The sequence below is a fragment of the Xiphias gladius genome, chromosome 7 (assembly GCF_016859285.1).
Source record: "Xiphias gladius isolate SHS-SW01 ecotype Sanya breed wild chromosome 7, ASM1685928v1, whole genome shotgun sequence".
In the NCBI taxonomy this organism is placed as follows: Eukaryota; Metazoa; Chordata; class Actinopteri; order Istiophoriformes; family Xiphiidae; genus Xiphias; species Xiphias gladius.
In genome coordinates, this window is record NC_053406.1 from 3835536 (window position 1) to 3857421 (window position 21886).

The window sequence follows — 21886 nt, forward strand, 5'->3', positions numbered from 1 at the left end:
TGATGAACTAATGCTGACATACTCTAAACACTTCGCAACATACAGTGATGAAGAAAGATGGCAAAGCTGGGACAGATAGAAGGGAAGACGTGCAGCTAAGATCCCATATGTGTTCCAAACCCAGGGCATTGTGGGTATATGGTGTGTGCCCCTTATCCCTAATGCTTGTGGTTCCTACCGGCCTTCCTAGCAGCCTCTGTGGCAAAGTCGGCTGCAAACTGCTTGAGGATGTCGGCCACCTGCTCCTCCACAAAAAGACCAATGAAGTTGGATGATGTGTAGAGCTCTAGGGGCAGCGGGCTGGGAAATCGACCCCGCCACTGCTGTACGGTGGCCTGGAGGGCCTCACATAGAGCTTCTACTTTGTGGTCTGCACACTGCATAGAAGGAAAAAGACATAAGCTATTTTAAGTCATGGAATATGCACCATTGCTGTCTACTTCTATCTGTTAAATTGACATTCAGACAGGTATTTATTGTGTAAATGTTTGCATTATGTAAAAGCTCAATATAGCTTTATTTCTACATGAAGGGGCATTTATGGAAAGAGCTACAAGGCTTGTGTAATATTTGGCAGCTCGTGTGCAAAGGGAGCGGTATCACTGGTCCAGAACAGGGGTGAGAAGGGAAGATATCTTATGAAGGAAGAGAAGTGGTCTAAGTCCCCTGAAAGGCTGCTTCAGTGGTGAACTTTAAAAATCCTTCAGCTGTTGAAACCGTAGTTCAGGGAAAGATATGCACAATGTTTTTTGTTTGCTTATAAGAAAAGTCTGAAGGGTCCCTCTAAGTTGGCACTTAATATTTATTCCTATTTGCTCACATGCTTTATGTAAAGTGTTTTGCAGGATATCATTTCTTCCATGAAACTGGTATGAATGAAAATTTAAAATATAAGGAGGAGATTACTAATGTGGTTATACAGCATTTTTTTTCACAGCTTTTGCCCTGCATGGTGAAGGGAAAAATCCTTTTGATAGTGTGATTTATTTTCTTTGCATGAAGGAGATGACATATGAGTGATAAATGGGCATTTAATTTCTCCCTGTGCATGTTTTACCAAGTGCTGCTGTGGTCTTCATGTTATTCTGACCGCATTTAATTCAGACTGGAGCCATGTTAGAACAGTTACAAAACTGTTACTAGGTCCCACCTAGTGAGAATGCTATCGTGACCTTTATGTATAAGTGACTATAGCACTGTCAAATTGCCCTCACATTAGCGTAATGAGGTGCATGTCTGAAAGAGACATTACACACAAGAAGGAAGAAGGCAATCCTGCAAACATAATTGAGCTGTTATTTACTCCGTTTCCGGCGTCAGCCTTCATAAAAGTTCAGTTGAAGTTCCATTCAACTCACCATGAAGAACTGGCAGAGAGTGATATGGGGGAAAATGTTGTGGGCTTTGTTTTTGCCACAAGTGACCCGGCTCTGCTGCCAGAAGTGGGAGAGCTGGTTCTGTAGTGGTCCACTGGGTCGCAAGTAGAGGACAAACTCCCTGGGCAGAGGGTCGTCCAGGAACGGGTCGTCCACATGGGAAAACAGCCTACAGTAGAGAAGGAGGGGAATGAAATAAAGGAAAACTATCAGGTCTACATATTGTGCTGTGAGGACAGGGCAGGACGTAGTGCAATTCACTTGTGGCACAACTAAAACCTTAAAAGAAGAACTTGGGGAGTACACAGTCCTGAATGCAAACTTTTTTAGCCGTACAACCAGTTCATTATTAGAACATTTTCTGTTTTGACAATGTGTGCTATTATATAGACAAGTCTGAATTGCACTTACTTTCTTATTTGGCCAAATACAGTACAACCTTGCTCACCGTACTTAAGGGAGTGCCTCAAGGCTCTGTGTTTAGCCCATTTTTAATTTGGCTTTACATAAAATAATTTAGGTATTAATTTGCATGGAACTAGTGCTCACTGTTATGCAGATGATACAGTTTTGTATAGCACTGGATCATCTCTCTCAGATGGACTTCATAAACTACAGTCCGCCTTAAATATTTTTGCAGTGTCAGCTCAGTCAACTCAAGCTTCTAGTGAATATAGATACAACCAAATTGATTTTGATTGATTGATTTGATTTTCTGCTAGGAGGAGGCCTTTAGATATTGTGGATATTGTTACAACTCATGACAAGACGAAATAGTTTGTATCTGTTATAAATATCTAAGCATTTGGCTTGATAAAATGTGATTCAAGCAAATGTTGAAATTCTCTGAGGAATACTGTGATGAAACTGACACTAAAGGTTGGTTTAGACACAAGTCCTGTTTCTCTTTTGACAGTAGGAGAGGGCTGGTCACCACCTTTTGTTTTTACTGTTTCTTGATTATGGCAATTTTGTATATGAATACATCAGCAGAGTGTCTCCACATGTTAGACTCTGTTTATCATATGACATGGATATTGCAAATTAAAACTACTTACACATAATTATGCTTTGCATTCAAGAGATGGCTGGCCATCGCTTTACAAACATCAATAAGTCATTGGTATATTTTTATTAAAAAGCCATTCTGGGCAAACATTCATCATCCATCCATTAGCTATACCCACTTATCCTTGAGGGTTTCAGGGGAGATCAAAGATCAAAACATATACAGTATATATGCTGTTTTCCCCTAACGTGCAGACAGAAATAGAAAAGAAAGCCCTCTGAATCTGACATCTATTGCAGAATTCAAGACTACTGTAAGCTCATTGGTAAATGAATCCATCCTTAATTGTGTCTATTCTAAGCCCACTTTTAACCTTAGTTTAGTATTGTAATTCGTTTTTAGTGTTGTTTTATCTGTTTCTGTAGTGTCTGTAACTTTTTATACTGGCGTCTTGGCCAGGTCTCCCTTGCAAAAGAGGTTTCCAATATCAATGGGACTGAAATCATTAAATGTACAATTTAAAAATATGAAAAAAATGAATAAATATTTAGAGTATCTGGGCCTTTACTTTTTTAACATCTTTACCTTTAAAAAAAAAAAAAAAAAAAAAACATTATTTAAGGTATTACCATTGAGACCCTTCTACAGCAGAGGGCAGTATAACACACATTTTTTCCCCCTTGGCTTGTGGCGTGTATATGTGAATGTGCTGTATACACATTTGTTGTTTAAACTTACCAGTCACATGCTGCTTGCACACTCCGACCTCCTGTTGATACCAGAGCTTTCAGCCTATAGAAGAGCACAAACGAGAAGAAGAGAAAAAAAAGTTAAGACCTAAACAACACCAAGACTGTTCACCTACAAATTACTCACATATTGTATATTCTGAAATGTGCACAGTAAAAGTTTATGACTAATGAGTGCAATGTGGCAATGAGAAACCCAGAGAAGTTACTTGTTTACACTTCTCTGTGTGAATGAGTTAAGCAGCAGAGGTACACACTGATTCTGTTCTCTGTACAGTAGTTTTTATCCTCAGGACTTTTCAGGCAGCAGATGGCAAATAAAGGAAGAACTGTTCTGGTTCCACACCTATGTGGAAACTTTGACTATAAAAACAGTTAGGGATGCAAGTAAGGGCTTTAAAGGAGGAAAAGAAAATATAAAAAAGGCTCAAAGTTGTTGACTGAACAGAAATGCAATAGGAGTTGGGTACAATGCCACTGGAAAAAGAAAACTGGCGCATTAATCGGGTCTTTTCTGATTTGACTGGCTGAAACTAATTTCTACACGGAAATTCAGCAACCGTCATCTCAGAGAGAAAAACATTACAATGTCAAATTGAAATGCATTTTTTTCTCTCATCATGTAGTTAGAGTGTAGAGAAAAATGCTTTTTACTGAGAGTGGCGTAAGTAACTACCTACACTTTCTGTCATCGCTAAAATTACAAGAAAAAACTTTTGTATGCACTTGTATATCTAAACATTTGCTAAAGCCATGATTTTTTTTACTTCAAGTTTAGACAAATTTATTTTACTTCACTTCATTTTAAGTTTAGCACTTGCATCCAGTACAAACAACACATCAGGCATCAGGCACATCAATAGACAATTACATTTGTATTACCTTTGGAAACAGGTTGAGGAAATGTATGCAAAATTAATTTTTAAAGCTGCAATAGCTGATTTTGAAAAAGCAGTGGATCAAGCTGAAAATCCTACAATTACATATTATCACCTTGTGAAACTATTTGCGGTGAATGTGTTAGCAGACAATTGCCTATTTATACATCAGCAGAAACAGAGCAACATTAGCATTCATTTGGGGTTGCATTTGTGTCCACCTGATGAATATAAGTCCAATATTTACTCTTTAGCTGCTGAATGCTCCACTTTGTCACCAGCTAGTCGCTAACTGTGTCTATCTGCATAACAGCTGGGCCTGTAGTTTACAGGTGATAATTCTGAGTGGGTTTGTCACTATGAGCGACACTTTTCACAATACACATACTCATTTAATTAATTAATATAAAATATGAATCGGCAGCTTGAATGTAATATTTTTTTTGAACAATTTAGTAATTTTGTTGTTACCTTGGATACTAGCTTGATTATGATTGGCTCCTCAGCATTTAGATATCCCAGTAAACCAGGTCGTCAAACTGTACATCTAAGTGGACAATCCCTAATATTGTCAGTTACACCTGTATTTTACCAGCCTATTTTAATGGTATTGAATAATGGGAATGGGAATGGGAATTCTATAATTTAACATTTACACAGTTTTTACACAAGGCACTTGTATAGTGACAACATTCTGACATGACTGTGCTCATACTTGAGTAGATGTATTTTATTTTTAACCATGCACAAAAGTGCCACGGCTGTAGACATGATGATGTCAGTCTGTTGGTCGACACATTTACTAAACACACAAAGATTTTGGCCCAGAGTGAACTCACTCAACTCAATCAACTATCTGGTGCACTGCCACAACATTTGGTACATGTTTAAAGTCTGGTAGCTCTAGCAGAGAAATCACTGTTTTATGCAACAACAACTACAGCCTTTCCTCTGGCCAACTGTACATTTGGTTTTTCCCACTAATGGTAAAAATCTATGAAATTTAGTTTTCTTTTCCGATAAAATGTACCAAATTTCAAGGTAAAAACACTGTCATTAAAGCACAGTATTTTTTTTACAACTCTTTCCACTTCCACTGTTTGATTCAAAAGGTCAGCATGTATCACTGAGTAATTGTAATTGTATTTTACACCAGGAACTGAGAAAGACAAAATATGAGTAAAACAGAGATGACTGGCTAGCAAAGTCTGGGGGCAGAACAATATGGATTACAAGTCAGAGGAGGTGACAGGTCCTCATAAGCTCCTGCAAAGCAACATGAAAGATAACATAGCATGTGTAGGAAGGCATTAACGTTGATTCCTTTCATAGGAAGATTTATCACCAAGTGTGAACAAACCACGAGGGGTGACTCCTCTTAACCATAACTATGAGTCCCACTTGAAATAGTGATTCATCTATATGAAATAGGGTATGTTGTCAGTGCATATTAAGATTTTCTGCTATAATTATTATAACAATTGGATTTTCTGGCTGAATAACTGAAGAATTATATCAGTCAGTAACAAAAAGCCAAATACAGTATTTTTTTACACAATCCCCCAAAAGAGTTTGGAGTGAATGCTGAAATAAATGGCTTATTCAAACAGCTTTCTGATTTGAATTAAGATATTTAAGCCCTGATTTCACAAAATAAACGCGGTTGCATCTCATGCTGATGAAAATCTGAGGTCTCAATTTTCTTTTTCGCATTACATTAAGTTTTCATTCACGGGATTGTGTAGTGCATTAACAGAGATCAAAGACCGGTTTAAAAGAAAGAAGCACAGAGAACGGAGATTTATCTATTCACATCTCCATCCTTACCTCAGCAAAACCTGGAGGCTTGGCTGATAAGGAGGAGAAGGAATGGCACATCGGATTATTCATATTAGAGCCACAGAATCTAATTAGCCATCACTCAGATAAGATAAGAACTTGTACATGTTAATGTGGTTTCATTTCTGGGGACCAAGCAGCTTCCTCAGCACGGCATGAGATGTTGTTCCTGTGGAATGGGACATGTGGAGGCGCACCAGAGTGGTGTGTGTGTGTTTCTATGCATACATATGTGAATTAATTAGCACATGCTGACTGTATGTATTAGGTAGGATCATTACATGTTTTTGAAGGCTCCTGCTGATGTTTGGATAGAAAACCAATGACTTGCTTATTGTTGTGTGTCAATAGTCTGTATTTATAATTTTGTATTTACTATTTTAAATAAAATTGGGGAAAAAAAGCCCCAAGCATGCAGTGTTTTCACCAGATTTTGTGAAAAAAAAAAACAACTACCACTCCAAACTTTCACTATCACACCACTGTAAGTGCTGCTATTTAAAACTTTGTGCCAATGGTTAATGTTACTTTTAAAGCTCAACTAATATTTAAAAAAATACAATGAACTAAGTGTAATGTGAAACTGGCTGCTAGCAGTCCACAGTATACAATCACCTAACTCTGGGTGATATTTGACTGATAATTGAGTCTCACTGCTCACAACAATCCTGTTTTCAGCAGGCAGTTGTTTTCAGCTAACTCTGTATGCTAACTACCCAGTACAAATAGAAGACAGAGAAAGAGACTTTGCTTTTAAAGGGGGCCCTATTTAAGTTTTCTCTGCTACTGAACGTGGTGGTTATGGCCACTTACAAAGAGCTTCAGCCATTGTTTACAGTGCAAGAGGTTATAACAGCGCTACTTCTTCAGGGCCTGGACACTACAGTGACCTGCTATCAGAAAGTGACGAGACGGGCTGGCCGGGCCGGGGCTAGCTGGCTAGCGTGCCCACTTCAGTAGAAGAAAAGAAGTGTTAGAAATAGAAGCAAAACAAGAGTTAACATTGGCGTTGCTTTCCACCGCTGGAGACAGCTCTTGGCTGTTAATGCTAATGTTGGCTATGTAGCGATAGCAAAACTTACAAAAAGCTCCTAAACAGTATTTTATTAATGGTAAAAAAAAAAGGAATACATTTTAGCATGTGCATTGTCCAAAGAAGACTTACAAATGTTGATAAGAGTTAAATATGGGGCTTTAATAGAAGTTTTGATATGTTTGGATTTAAGCTGCTAGTGTTGAATATCTTTTCGATTCAGAGTTGATTCAGGCTGTGAAACACAATTAAGACCTTCATGGGACTCCTCACTAAAATCCTTTTAGAGTGGATTACATAGCAGGCAAGAAAAGGTGGGTTTTTACAGACCTGACTCCAGTGAATCTGTTGAATGACTATATGTACACACATCAGCAACCATACATGTACAGCATTTTTTAAAAACATTGTTTACAAGGTGCTTAACATTGCCTGCACCTTTAAAAACAATACACAGAACAAAAGCACATATAAATAATCGATAAATTTTTAAATTAAAAGACAATATGCTCACAGGAATAGGCTAAAGGAGATTTAAAAGTGTGTACAGAATCTCTGAGCCTTTGTTTTTTTAAGCCAGAGATGGAGACTTATCTGTATGTACAAAAACAAAACATATCTATCGAGAAAAAAAGTACCGAGACTTCAGAGTTCATACAACTTCACCACAGTGAGCTCAGTAAGCAGCAGGTCTGACCACAGCAGAGACATCAGAGTCAGCTTACTAGTGTGCTAGCCGCTGCTTGGGTTTTATGACACTGCTGTGTCCTGCAGGTGTACACCTACATACCCCAGCATATGTGAGTGAGAGAATCAGCAAGACGGAAGAGAGAGCGAGAAGTGGCAGCTGAAAGAAGCTGTTTAAGGAAAGGCCTTACAGCACTTCAACAGACACACCAACAAAGAGTAAATCAAGGCAGAGATGGAGAGCATAAAGGAAAGGTTCGCCACATACTAACTAAACCTTAGTTACTTTTAGCGTTAATGATGATCGGATATCTGTCCGAAGCACATAGGGTTTTCACGACCATGTGAGAAGTGGAAAGGAGAAGTAGGTGCTGTGATGCATAGGTCATTCAATTTGTCACCATCTTAGTCAGTGTGTAAGGCAGGCAGAGCGCCACTAAGATACTCACTCACATGTAGTTCTACTTTCTGTATACAGTAAATTTGAAATACAGACAACCACACATATAGTCCATACAGCTTAAAGGTGGCTTCCTTACAAACAAATATTATTCATTATGTAAATGCTGCATATCACCAGAGAAACATGAATTAATTTGACCTCTGAAGTGTGCCATCAAAACCGCAGTTCAGTCTTTATTAGTCAGTCAAAACTGGAAGCACACGAGACAAATTTTTCTGGTTCCTTGTTTCATGACAAATGTAGATCTCGAGATGGGAAAAGTTGCTTTGTCAGATGTAACTTTCAGATATGAATTTGATCAAATTTACAAGGGTAAACCAGGCACATTACATACAGTAAGCTGCAAACGTTAGCATGTCCTGCTAACGAGCTTACAACTCAGCAACCCAACCATTCACTAAAACATCTCCATCGAACAATGATTGCAACACGACTGTCCAAGACAGGCCTGTTACGCTTGGCCATGTCTTCTAAATATACATTGATTAACTGGTGAGGATGCTGACCTTTACCTGGGAACTCTTAACTTGAGACTTTTGGCAAGATATCACATATGTTGTCCTCAAATTATGTTCTGCCACCATTATCATTGTAGACTGCATATGTGCTGTGTGAGACTGGAAATCTTGACAGGCATAGCAACAGTAACTAAGGGGTCGGGGCTTAACGAATGGTCAGCAGTGACTCAGTCTTTAGGCAGCTGTAACATTTCATGAAGTACAGTTCTTGAGAAAACGCCTCTAGCACACAGAAAGTCATACTTTTTCTACTCTGGTTAGATTGATGGAGACAGAATATAAACACAGCAATGAGCAACTGCAACATGGACATAAATAATTAAGCACTTAAGACATGAGGTCATTAGAATAATCATCATTGTAAGTATATAATCTCATAATGATACGAAGTATGACAATCCCTCAACACCAACATTGAGGAGTCATGAATGTGGTTGAGGTTGTTAGCATGCAATCTTTAGAGTTGCGGCTCTGAAGAACAAATATGCTGACACCTGTCAATCCACGGCTCCAAATTAGTGCATATATCTTTGCACAACAGGCTGTATTCACAACATGTTTCTAAGACAAGGCGTACAATCACCAAGAAGTCACAGAAAAACCTACATCAAGACTTTTTTGCTGACCCCTCCAGCTTTATGACACTGTGTTCAGAAATATGACAATGACATCAGGGCAGAAAGCACCGTTTCAAATTTGTAAAAAACACTTGAACAATTCTCAAGACTTTTGGAACGATGCTCATTGAAAAGATGAGGACCAACTGGATATTTGTGGCCGACAGCACTGCCCCTGTTATGTCTGGTGAAAAGCAAACACTGCATTCCACAGTAAGACCCTTGCAGGTGGTGGCAGCAGCGTTTCATTTTGCAGATGCGTGCTGCATCACGACCTGTATAACTTTCACTCACCTCATGATCTAAATCTACAGTTCTAGAACAGCAGAGTCCAGAATCCAGACCTTGTTCAAGCGACTCCTGCTTCAATGCAAACACGTGTCACCGAGCTGAGATGGGTTTATATCGAGGAATGAGTCAAAATTCCTACAACACTGTGAGAGACTGAACAAGTGCGTAGCCAATGTTCAGTGGCACTTACTGCTGGTAAATGTGGTGTAACCAGTTACTGAATCTTAGATGAGGCATTGCCTTAGCACACAAGGATGTGTCGTATTGGAGAACTTGCCTCAGTAACTAAATCATCTAAGAATCAAGGGTGCAATAACTATAACATATTTTGTAGCTTGTAGTTTCAATTGCTCTTCACACTTGGTCTCTTTTTATGAGAAATGATCTCATTCCAGCTTTGCTGAATTTTCGGGTAGAAGTGATGTAAAAATACAGAATCAGATTAAAGTCTTGGGTTTCATTGCTTTCAGATTGAAAAAGTGGAGATGTGGCTCTCGGAATCTGTTCAACACTATCTGGTTAATAAATGAATTAGTTTATTTCGACTTTCTCCATCAAGAAATTACCGCGTAGTTCCCCGCTTTTTAAACAGAATTGACTGAATGACCTTTGCTCCACATGTTTTACTGAACTAATTTTAGTACCTACCTGCGGTTTTGTATAAGGGATTCTTTATATATATTACAATAAGTATAATTGCAGAGACACAGTACCTAATTTAAACTTGAATGACTACCCCCCCCTTTTTTCATTTACATACTTGTACCCATTCTTGAATAATGACTTGAAAAAAAAAAAAACCCTGAAACGTATCTATTTGGTTTCCCCTTGACAACCTCTTTGTCATACAGCTTTAGCTGCCTCTCAGGGTTTCCATAGCTTTGCATTGTTGTTTCATAAGGCAAACCCCTAAGCTGAGTCAAAAATGTCAATTAGAGGCTAGTGGGGACTCAAGGAGGATCCCATGTAAAGATAGCAAAAAGGTTTTTTTTGGGCAAACTAATTTCAGTTTGAATCATGGAAGAAATCAAACCTAATCTGTTCAGAAAGCTGATGGTAGAGCAGCTTGGCCTGAGGTTTGTTGATCAAAGTAAGGAGTGATCATTGGAACAGAGAATTGCCTCACTGCAGCCCCAAAGCCCGGCTACTCACCACTCCCTCAGTCTTCATGATGACAGTGCAACTCTGCACACACGCATTCAAACCTCGACACTCTGCTCAGTTTAATGCTGATGAAGTGGCTTCAAGCAGGCGCCGTCAGAGCATAAAATCAAACTGTCAACTGAAATTTCCGCAGGACCATGAAATCTTTATCTGATCTACCCTGGTCCGCTAGTTCTACAGTATAGCCACAAATTATGGACTAGAAAATGACAGACCAACTATAGTGACGAAAACATATGAACCATCAAAGTAAATGAAGTTAGCTTTGATGCTAACTTCAACTGGTTACTTTAAGAAAAAGCAGTATAGTCTGCTTGGCAAGAAAATATCACTAGGGTTTCAGCAAGGTGGGCTAATACTTTTACCAATACTGGACTGAAACTGTGGCTAGCCAATAATTTGGGGCAAACATGCAAAATATTTTATTTAGAGTTGATCACTCGGATGTTTCTAGTTGTATCTACGTGTATTTTGTTATTTTCATCATTTCCACTACACTCGTGAATTTGCAGTCTCTGTTAGCATGACAAAGGCTCTTGAACAGCATTTAAAGCCTGAGTCATTTTAGGGTTTATGCTAATTTTCCATCTGACCCACAGTTAGATGACAAGTTTGATAACAACTTTATGTGAGTGTTCAGTGTTGGACGAGCGAGCTCAGCTCAAAGAATGAAAGAAGGGGGAAACTGCAAGCACAGCTCTTCCAGAATTGAAGAAACACGACTTTCAACCAACAGTTATTCAGTAGCTGTTTTTTCAACAAATACTAAGGTCCTGAGTCTAAGTCTCCTCATCCAGACACCATAAAGAAATTATTTTATTTCATTTATATATAGCAATATTTTATTCTTTCAGTTAACTGTTGACCTACATAATCAGTCAGTTTTATTGTCTAACATGAACATCTAAATGCTATTTTAAAGTCTTGCCCCAATGCCAGGAACACAGTTCTATAAGAGGAATAATTTGTTATTTCTTATTTTGTGTATATTTATAAAACTTCTTATGTATTGGTTATATTTAGTCCAATATAAAGTGGAATATTTAAATTAACTATTTGAACACCCAATTTAAATATCCTCCGTATTTAACTCCTAAATTGTAGAATATCCTGTAAACTCTCTCCAGGTCTCTAAAACTCATTAAATGACATTAATAGTAGCTACATACCTGCTTGTATCTTGCTATTAAGCCACAATACTCCCGAAAAATGTAATATAATTAAATTGAATCACATCCATAATCTTGGGCCAATATCAGTACAGCTGCATCAATTAATCAGTGATGATAGTGACTGATAGTTGACAATTTATCATCAACAATTTTGATAATTGATTAGTTCAGATTCAGAAGTGCCAAATGTGATCGGCATTTTTCACAACTGGCAGACATTTTAAGATTAATCGATTAACCACCAAATAATTGGTAGATTAATCAATGATGAAAATAATTCATTGCAGCCTTAAATATCAGAATTGTATTATAAGAACAATATCCACCACATGTATTTGTTGAACTCTGTTGGTTACCACTCCCTGCGTCCCTATGATAAAATGACTGCTCCACAGCTGTTTCACTGCCTGACAGTCCCAGAAAAACTCTCTCCACCTGTGAGTATGCAGAACAGTGTGGGTTGAGAACTGACTGGATAAAAGGTCTTTGTGGGAAAATGTCCCTCGATGATGATTTCCTCATCACTCATGAAAAAAGATGAGAAAATAATATAACTAAATACAGGCTGTGAGAGCCACAGTGGTTTGTTTCAAATTTAAAATAAAAAAAACTGCGGAGGTTGTTTCCCCCTAAAGCTGCTGTAGCCTTTCATTCATCTAACTCATCTTGTGGAAACATTACATTGCATGCACACATTACAATCATTTTCAGACTGAAATCATGCCTCTGCTTCAGCTTAAGCAACAATTTGTAAAGATGGATACTGTGACATGCAATAGCTCTGAAAATGTTTGCCACCAATTTAACACATACAGAGTCAATCTCTCATCTTAAAGACATTTATTGTGAGTAAAACCACTCGCTTGTTCTCACCCACAGAGATGTGAAAGCAATTTTTCCAACCATAGAGAGATCCTCTGTTAACAGCTCAACTCACAGAGAGACAGGAAGAGAAACAGACAAGGCAACGAGCAACACACCCACGCAACACAACACTGCTCAGACCAATAAATCATGCAGCACATAATGTTTAACTTTTAAACTCAAACTAAGTATATTATAGCATGGCCTACAACACAATAGGCAATCATAATAAACAAAATATATAAAGAAGTACAAATGACATTATTATGAACAAAGGTTTGAACTTTAGACTGAGAGCCTAAGGAAGCAGGGACAGAGGTTAGAAAGTCTATGTGGTTATAAGAAAAAAAGACCCTGCTCTGAATGTTATCAATGTGAAATCTTACCTTGGTCAATAATAGACTCCCAACAGTTTTCAGCTATATATAGTTAAAGGTGATGCATGTTTGCTATGCAGGATTATTAACAGAAGTGTGTGTGTGTGTGTGTGTGCGTGTGTGTGTGTGTGTGTGTGTGCAAACGTTTGTAGCCCATAGTAGCTCTCCTGTATATAGAGCCTACTGCTTAACTCCTTATAGATACTCTATATTGTAGAAGAAAATACTGAGTTGCATAGTTAGCTGACCGCCGTGTTAAGCTGTATACAAAACAATGCAACATAATAATTATCAGAGGGTAATGCAACATGTCAGATACAAAATCCTAATTTTGATGGATGGATGAACAAATGGGTTGAGTGTTGTATGGGCTATATAGGCAAAGTTGGAGGTAACAAAATATTCTTAGCATCCATTAAAGACTACACATTTAATTCACAATCCTTCAAAAACAAAATTCCTTCTATATTAAAGAGAGTGAAATGGAAAATCCATCTTCCAAGTTCTCCTATGTTAGCTAGTGGGTAGCTAGCAGAGCAGTATCACAAGTGTGTATTTGGATTTCAGTTGGCAAAAACTTTGTTTAGATTTCCAAAGAATGTGGTTGAGATCTAATTTATTAATTTCAGCCACATCCTCCTCCCACTGATCCAACAACTTGGGTGAGGGAGGTGCAATTAGACTGGCTGGCGGAGGCACACAACCATCCATCCATCCATTAGCTATACCGCTCATCCTTTGAGGGTCACAGGGGGGCTGGAGCCAATCCCAGCTGACACATTCGGTGAGAGTCGGGGTACGCCCTGAACAGGTTGCCAGTCTATCACAGGACTATGCTTTTTCAGACAAAAGGAAACTTCTGCAAATGATAGGTTGGGTTAGCCTAGCTGTAGCTTGCTAACCTTTTAGCTAGTATTGTGTGTCAAAACCATCCCCTTGTTCCTGTATGTATGCCAATACAACAGCTACTTTATCATTTGAGTTTTACAACAGTACTGTAAGGCTTTCAGCTGAGGGGGCACATTTTCCATTGTGTTGTTTAAACTAGTGATTCAGCCACTAGCATATAATAAATAAGATTAAAAAAGATAATTAATAGTTGATAGCAATTGAGAATGAATCATTGATTGGATAATTAATTACTAATTTGAATAATTTATTAAATAAAAATATCAAACATTTGCTGGTATTTGTTGCTGCAGCAAAGCTTCTCGCTGTCAGTTTGCTTTTCTTTATTTCATATATTGAAGACATCACTTTGAGCACTGGTAACTTGTGATGGGCATTTTTTTTAACATTTTAGTATCTTAAATGATTAATCCACAGCTGTATGAAATGTTATTTCCATTGACTATTCAATCATACATCAGATATCCTGCGTCTATTATGCAGTGGGGCTTTGTTGGCATCATGGAGTAACATGACTCACTGTTCAATGAGAGAATAAATCCCCTCTAATCAGTGCAAGAAAACCTGGGGTTGCTTTACTTTCTTTGTGTGCCCACATCTTTAGTTATTTATCTTCCACACTACACAACCCACAGATTGTTCCAAATCAACCTTAAGAAATAAACTGACTGACATTCAGTGTCATTTTGTGAATCAGAGATGTGTCATAAAGGCTTTAGGAATAAAAGTACTGTATTTTTCTAATCCCTACTGCAAATTTAGAGCTACTGTAATTTACTAGCCTGACTCTCAAACAGCTTCACAAAGATACTTTCCTTCAATTTTTGGTTTGAAGCTGCTAATTGCTGACTTTTATAACATTTTTAAAAACGATAATAAGGAGACAGTGTTATAAGAACAAACATAATTATCTCTTGTCAAAACAGAAAACCATAAAAGATCACCTCGTACACTAAAACTCTCCAAAAAAGCCATGACATTGCAGGATTTATCAAACTGACACATCTGATGGTGTTGAGTAAAATATTCCAATACCACGCTGGAAAAACAGAAAAACATTTGAACATATTCATACCTACAAGTGTGTAATCTGACCAAAATGTCACCAAATTGCAATCATACGGATATGCTGACATGTACTAGTTTTGGTCAGGGAGGATCGTCAGACATAGCACTATAACAACTCATTGTTGAAAAAACTTGTTTGTTTTTTGTTGTTAGAGGACAGAGGTTAATGTCTCCCTATTTTGCTATAGACGCATGTTTCTAGAATCTGCTCTGAATGACATCACTAATAAAGTACACATACTGAGGTCACTGAGGTCTGGACCTCAGTATTCTTTCTGAGGTGAATACAATAAAAGACGTGAAATAATTGCCCAAAAATAATAATGCTGTTGCTGCAAAGATATTGTATGACGCCAAGATAACTGACTTTCTCATCTGATCACCGGTGTCATTGCTTGTGGAGGGAATGATCTTGTCGTAACTACAAAATCTTGCTCAACAGGGCGGTTCTTTGATTTTGTCAACATACCAAACAGACAGCTGAATCCACTGAGTGCTTTGGATTCAATGCCATTCATCCCTGGACATCATCTAAAGAATAGCTCCTCTGGGGTCGCGCTACGTTAAACAGTGGCTGTCCACCATGATGCCGACTAGTAGTTTCACTTGAGTGAATTAAGTAGCCATCTAGCGGAACGAAAATGAAAAGATTGCATTAATCAGTGAGACTGAGAGAAAAAGAAAGAGAGAAGCTGATGGAGATGAGAGAGAAAAGAAGGTACAGCCCACAGTGCCCAGGATAGGGCTAGCATTTGGAGCTCTGTATTTCTAAAACCCTGTGTACGGCCATGTCAGGCAGTGGCGTGGTCATACAACGCAGCAGGCTGACAGGGTGAAATTAAATTCTGCTTTGGGCCTCAGTGTAGCTTGAGCCAGCCACACTTGTCAGAGGCAACAGTTCACAGCCACATGAGTACATGAGTACATTACCATTGTCACAGTCAGTGTAAAAGCATTTTGGCATAAAGTTTAGATGTGTGGAACATTTTTTTTCACTTGGAAGAAGAGGAGGAAGAAGAGCTGAACTGGTTTGTTAAAAAAAAACAAAAAAAACAAACTTGTAACCAGCTGCCAGAACCAGTTGTCTTGACAGTGAGGATGGCAGCTAATTTTGGATGCTCTGAGCTCCTTCCTACATATTCTGACAACTGCTCAACATTCATTTTTTTTTCACATGCTCCCACAGACTAATGTAACACATGTGGAAACAGACCCTGATAACACCAACTGCACTGACACCAGATAAGCTGACACTCTGGGCTAATGCTGGCCTTTTATTAAAATTGAGAGCCAGTCAGTTTGGTGCACTGATGGATATGATGCAGTGTGATTGATTACATTTTTGTAGAAAAATGTATGATATTACACCATCTACCAGGGTCCTTTAAGCCAAACTCTATGTTCTGCAACATTTGGTCAGATTAAACATACAGACGAATATATTTCACTGTGATAACTGAACTCTCCGTTGGTCTCATGCTGTTTAGCAGCTGTCCAGAACTTACACACACCATAAATGGGCCCACCCATGTTAAAGGAAACACACACACAAAAGCACACACCACCCACTCACGGGAAGCCTCGTTCAGCCGAGCAGTTCTGTCACTGTGGGAAATCCCATGGCTCTTTGTCCTCTGACTGCATGCATCCTCACACTTCCTGTTTACAAATCTTACAACACACACACGTTTGCAAAGAGGCACACATGCAAACGACCACACACACACACACACACACACACACACACACACACACACACACACGCACACACAGACACACACAGACACACACAGACACACACACACACACACACACACACACACACACACACACACGGACACACACAGATATCAACATAAACATGTACATGTGAACAGAAACCGATTCATGTGTCCACAGAGGTAAAACCACAGGATTCTGTTCCTCTGTGCCTCATTGTGCTTTGTACTGACACAGAGAAGGAGGCACACAATGATCTAATACAGTGGTTCCCAAAGTTTTTGCCCTTAATACAGAACATGGCTGCATATTTGTATGAGCTGTAAGCAGTTTAATGAAAGGGAGCCTTTGGCCGTCTAGAGTCTTTCATTTCATTCATTTTTAGAGGCCTGAGGAGGTATAGTGTACATGTCCAGTATTTCACAGGAAAAAAACTATTATGAGAACCCATTATTAATGACTTACAGTTATAATCTAATGATAGCATTTATAATTGATGCTGTACTAAAAATGAGAAACCCACAACCCATAAACGACTTCTTAATGAATAGCCTTTTTCGTAACCTAAAAGTTGCGCTTACTAAATGATCTATAAAACATCAGTAAAATATTCTTTAATGGTTAATGACGCCATTTGTTATCATTTATAAACCCCTTCATAAATGGTGCCTTAATTAGAAAGTAATACCCAAACGACTTCATAACTACAACAGAAAAAAATCTTAAAATGCACTTGTTATCCAACCTCGTTACAACAGAAAAGAATCCCGGCCCCATTAATTGTTCCTTTTTAAATATTGCCAAACTGAATATCTAGTGTTGTTATGGTACAAGAAAATATGGATTCATAAATATGAGCTATTTCGCCCCACTTTCCATTGAGTTCCTGTGGACTGTAGTAAGTTTTTTTCAGCCTGATATCACAGGGAATTTGTATTTTGTCCTCCCAGCGTACTGCTTTAGAAATCATTGCAGGTCACATGTGAATTTCATAACACCAATGGTGAGCTACTTTATGAGCAGACTTTAATAAAACCAGGGAGTGTATTTCACCAAAATAACCTATTGTGACCTAAATCTATTAATGTAATTTAACCTAACCTCAACCCAAAAACTGAGCTAAAAATGAAAAAGAAATAGGTCTGCTGACAATTCTGTGCTAATTATATGAAAAGTTCAGGCCCAGTTTTTCATCATATACAAATTTGCAGTAATGTACAAATTTGTATTTTTAAATGTTGCAAAACTTATAGCGGTTAGACTGTGTTTTATATAATGTGTATTTTATTAGAAAGATATGTGTCAGGCAAAAAGGTTTACTAGCCTCTACTCTACAAATAAAAAGAATAACAATAATAATAATAATAAGTTGAAATATGTTTACCACTCGCTACACTACATCCCTGCTTTCAGCACAACATGCTGCTTAAAATAGCAGAAAAGAGGTTCTTGAAAGCACGCTCTGCAGTGTGTTCCTTGCTCGATATTGTGGTGAATGGGTGGTTTTTCAAGGTTGCTCCTAAGCTGCTTTTGTAGCTCTGGTTGTATTGGCAGAAGTGTGTGTTTGTTATCAGAGACTTTGTTTCTGTAGTGAGCCAGCATTGTGCTGTGTGTGGTGGATGGGGATACAAACTTCCGTCCTCACAATAATAGAACTGATAATCTTTTTCCTGTTTTACTGTACATTGTTCCAGGGAGTCTCCAGCTAGACAAAAGCGCACACATGTACACTACACTTTAGCTCAAACTGGTTCCTTAAGATCAGCACAAATCCCTATAAAGATATTTTTGGATTCAATCTGCTGATAGCTTATATTTTGTGCCAAGTCGTGAAAATTTTAAATATGAAGCGTCTTCTCCACAATGTAGTTCTTTGCCTCCTTGACAGCATTCATTAAAGTTACATGGAACACACTCTCTGAATGGGATGTTAGCAGGCACACTAAAATCATAAAGCATTATGAATAAATGAAATCATGGATGCGTGCAAATTTCTGCATGGATGATTGAGTTTAGTGTGCAGGGATGTAGATGTTTCACACTTTACATAATGGGACATTTGCTTATAAACCATACAGTATATGCAAGAATCAATGTCACAGTTGAACTTCGAATCTGTGTTTCAAGTTTATTTTATTTATAATTTTAACATGACCTTCATTTATTGGATTTCAATGGACTTATCATTGTCTACGCTGTCTCAGCTAATGCAGGAGTCAGGAGCTTGCTAGCCCGTGAGTCAGCGATAGCCGCGTCTTCCAGCAAGCTAATAGTAGGCTTGAAGCCTCAGAAACTTAAGATGGGAATACCTCTTCACTGCTGCCAGGCTGTTCAGTGAGTCTGGCTCACAGAAGCATTTGACAGCACCTCTCCACATTAACACATGTTTTGGAGCATGTATCAACTAAAAAATATTAGAAAAGTCACATACTGTAGCTTTAAAGGTATAATATGTAACTTTTCTGCATTAAAATGTCAAAAAACGACTAGACCTATGTAATATATTTTGTTAAATATGGAGTTGTGTACTGACATTATCCCAAATGTTTCCGGCAATTTTCAAACCGAGAAAAATATGTAATTTTAATCAAGGTAACGGTTCGTTTCATTTGGTCGACTGTCAATGGCGTCATATCCCCTTTGCGCATGCGTCAGCGTTGTGTTTATCTGCCAGAAGCGGTCAAAATTGACTTTTTATCCAGTTTAAAGCTTTAACTATATATTTTAACTGGGTTAAGGATTTTAGTCCCCGGACGTCTAGATCTGAATTATCAGAGAAACAAGCTGAGTAAACATTAGCGGCAGCTCGGCTCGCAGCTCCTCCAAGATATCTTGTGTCTGCTGAGCAAACACTGATTTTTAATGTGATTAACTTTATTCAGTGTTTTTACCGGATTTAATCCCCTGGTCCGTTTGTTTTGGAGAAGAGGAGACCTCTGTGCATAATTCAGCTCCCGATAAAAACATCCTGAACGATTAACAGTGAAGGAATCCCAACCGGGAAAATCTGACTACAATGGCGGCAGAGGTGGCGAAGGCAACAACTCCCATGATCCCACGTTACTTGATGATGTCAACTCTATTGTTACTGTTTTGATTGAAAGACCCCAAGCGGCAGAAAATTAAATATGTTGCCTTGAAATAAAAAATGTTGCCTGTGTTTCTTCATTGCTGGCTGCCTAGCTATTCTGGGTTGTGCGTGTGCATTATTAGTCAGTATCAAAGTGAAGAGCCGGCAGCAGCAGCTAGCTGGTCTATTCAGTTACCTGTGCAGCGTTTTGAATCTCAAGATGTTCCTAACAGAAAGATACAAAACTCTTTGAAGATCAAAAAGACAGACAGTCTTTCTATGTCGTCACTCAAACCAACAGGTAGCTTGCTAACACAGCTAACATTGGCTCTTCACTTCTTAAAAAATGTGTTAATTTGATGATTTATTCAACAATTACTGGTTTATTTATTGACATGTTTAATATTAACCACTGTCGGGCTCCAAACAAAATTGGTAGCAAGATTCTGAGTCTTGAGTTGAAACCTGACAAATTCATAACAAAAACAGAACATTACAGGCATTTTAAGCTTCGTGATGGAGAAAGCTTGAACAAAGTTAAGCTTTGGCTCTGGTGTGAAATGACTGCTGCTTCTGAGCCAGCTCTGCCTCCAGGAAATATTTGTAGAGCTAAAACTCTAATCTGTTCGGTAATAAGAGGAGATTCAGCCAGTTGGTGAAAATGAACTCTGGGTTTAAAGCCTTTTGTCGATGTCTCCAGGGAAACAATAAGCATCTTTCGCCACAACTCATTTCTGTGTTGTTTGTCCTCCCAACTCATTAATCCTAATTGGTCCTTGCTGGAGAAAGACTACAGACGTTCCAGCCACCCAAACCCACAGCGACCGTTCAGAACAACTTATTCACTCACTGATTTGACTCAAGCTACGCAAACATAAGTGTACACTAGTTATCACACACACACACACACACACACACACACACACACACACACACACACACACACACACACACACACACACACACACACACACACACACACACGGACACCGACACTAATGGCGAGCATGAGAATCTCATTCATATTCCACTGTTAAAAGCTTGATATTGACCTAACAGCCATTTTTCTCCCTGGCCCTAATCAACACAGTTCCACTTCCGTCATCACTGTGAGGTCTCCTGCAGACATGGAGCAACAAAAGCAGTCATGTTTGTGTCCAGCTGATGTAAGTTCAATATTCACTTTCTTATTAGCTCTATTTTAACCAGCTCGGTTGCTAAATGAACCAATTTCTTCAGTAGCTAGTTGTTAACTTTACCATCTGGTGTGGGGCTGGTGGAATGCAGTGGGTTAATCTAAACTCTTTTTTGGTGGAAATGGTGTCCAGCAGTGGTGAGATTAAATGATGGCTAAAAGGAGCTGAAAAGCTCTGTGGAATTTCAGAGTTGGGTGATTATTCTCTTGGGGCTCATCGTTGTGAGTGACCCCTGTCACACTGACATGGTATTCTATTCAGTGTTCACATAAAATAAGAAAAAGTGATTAATGCAGCTTTAGATTCTCTAAAGTTATTACCTCAGTTAATCCGCCCATGGGTTAAATAATATACTAGGTTCATATGTGTTAATAAGATCAGTGATTCACACCCTGAACAATAACCAATTGAACAGGTTTCGGTTGCGTGAGAGAACACCGGTACAGCTTAAAAACTAGGTTCCAGCACTCAAGAGATCACGTAAAGCTCCTGAAGAAAATGGAGAATGAAGAGACTGAAGGTGCTGCTTGTATGAAGGCTGTACACACTTCAAGACAAGCTCACGCATCTAAGATAATCATGGACAACAGTGGAGACTGCAGAATATACCAATGAACCAGTTAAATGCTGGCCCTTTATCACGCATTAATACTGTGTTAATACAGTATACACTTGAAGTTGCAGAGCATAAACTTTGCCAACTTAAAATGCAGTGCAGTAACTCTGTGTAGGGCAGACCAGGGCAGGTTGTCACATTTTAGGAACAAATGTATTCTTCAGTTCTATCTTCTTAAGCCTCTTTTGGTAAAAGATGGACTTGTCTGCAAACATACAATCAGTTGCATGCACAGTTACAATATCTGCTGTGTTCATTAATTTATATTCCA

General features: G+C 38.5%; 1 protein-coding gene across 2 annotated transcripts in view; it reads right to left on the minus strand.

Annotated features, from left to right (window-relative positions):
- Nucleotides 1–21886, minus strand: part of LOC120791652 (ubiquitin-associated and SH3 domain-containing protein B-like) — a 49968-nt gene that overhangs the window by 10646 nt on the left and 17436 nt on the right. For both annotated transcript variants that reach the window (XM_040130178.1, XM_040130177.1), the window contains exons 2-4: nucleotides 3124–3177; nucleotides 1359–1545; nucleotides 179–377 (exon numbers count right to left, since the gene is read on the minus strand). In XM_040130178.1, coding sequence (XP_039986112.1) covers nucleotides 179–377; nucleotides 1359–1545; nucleotides 3124–3177 — 440 coding nt within the window. The remainder of the gene's footprint in view (nucleotides 1–178; nucleotides 378–1358; nucleotides 1546–3123; nucleotides 3178–21886) is intronic.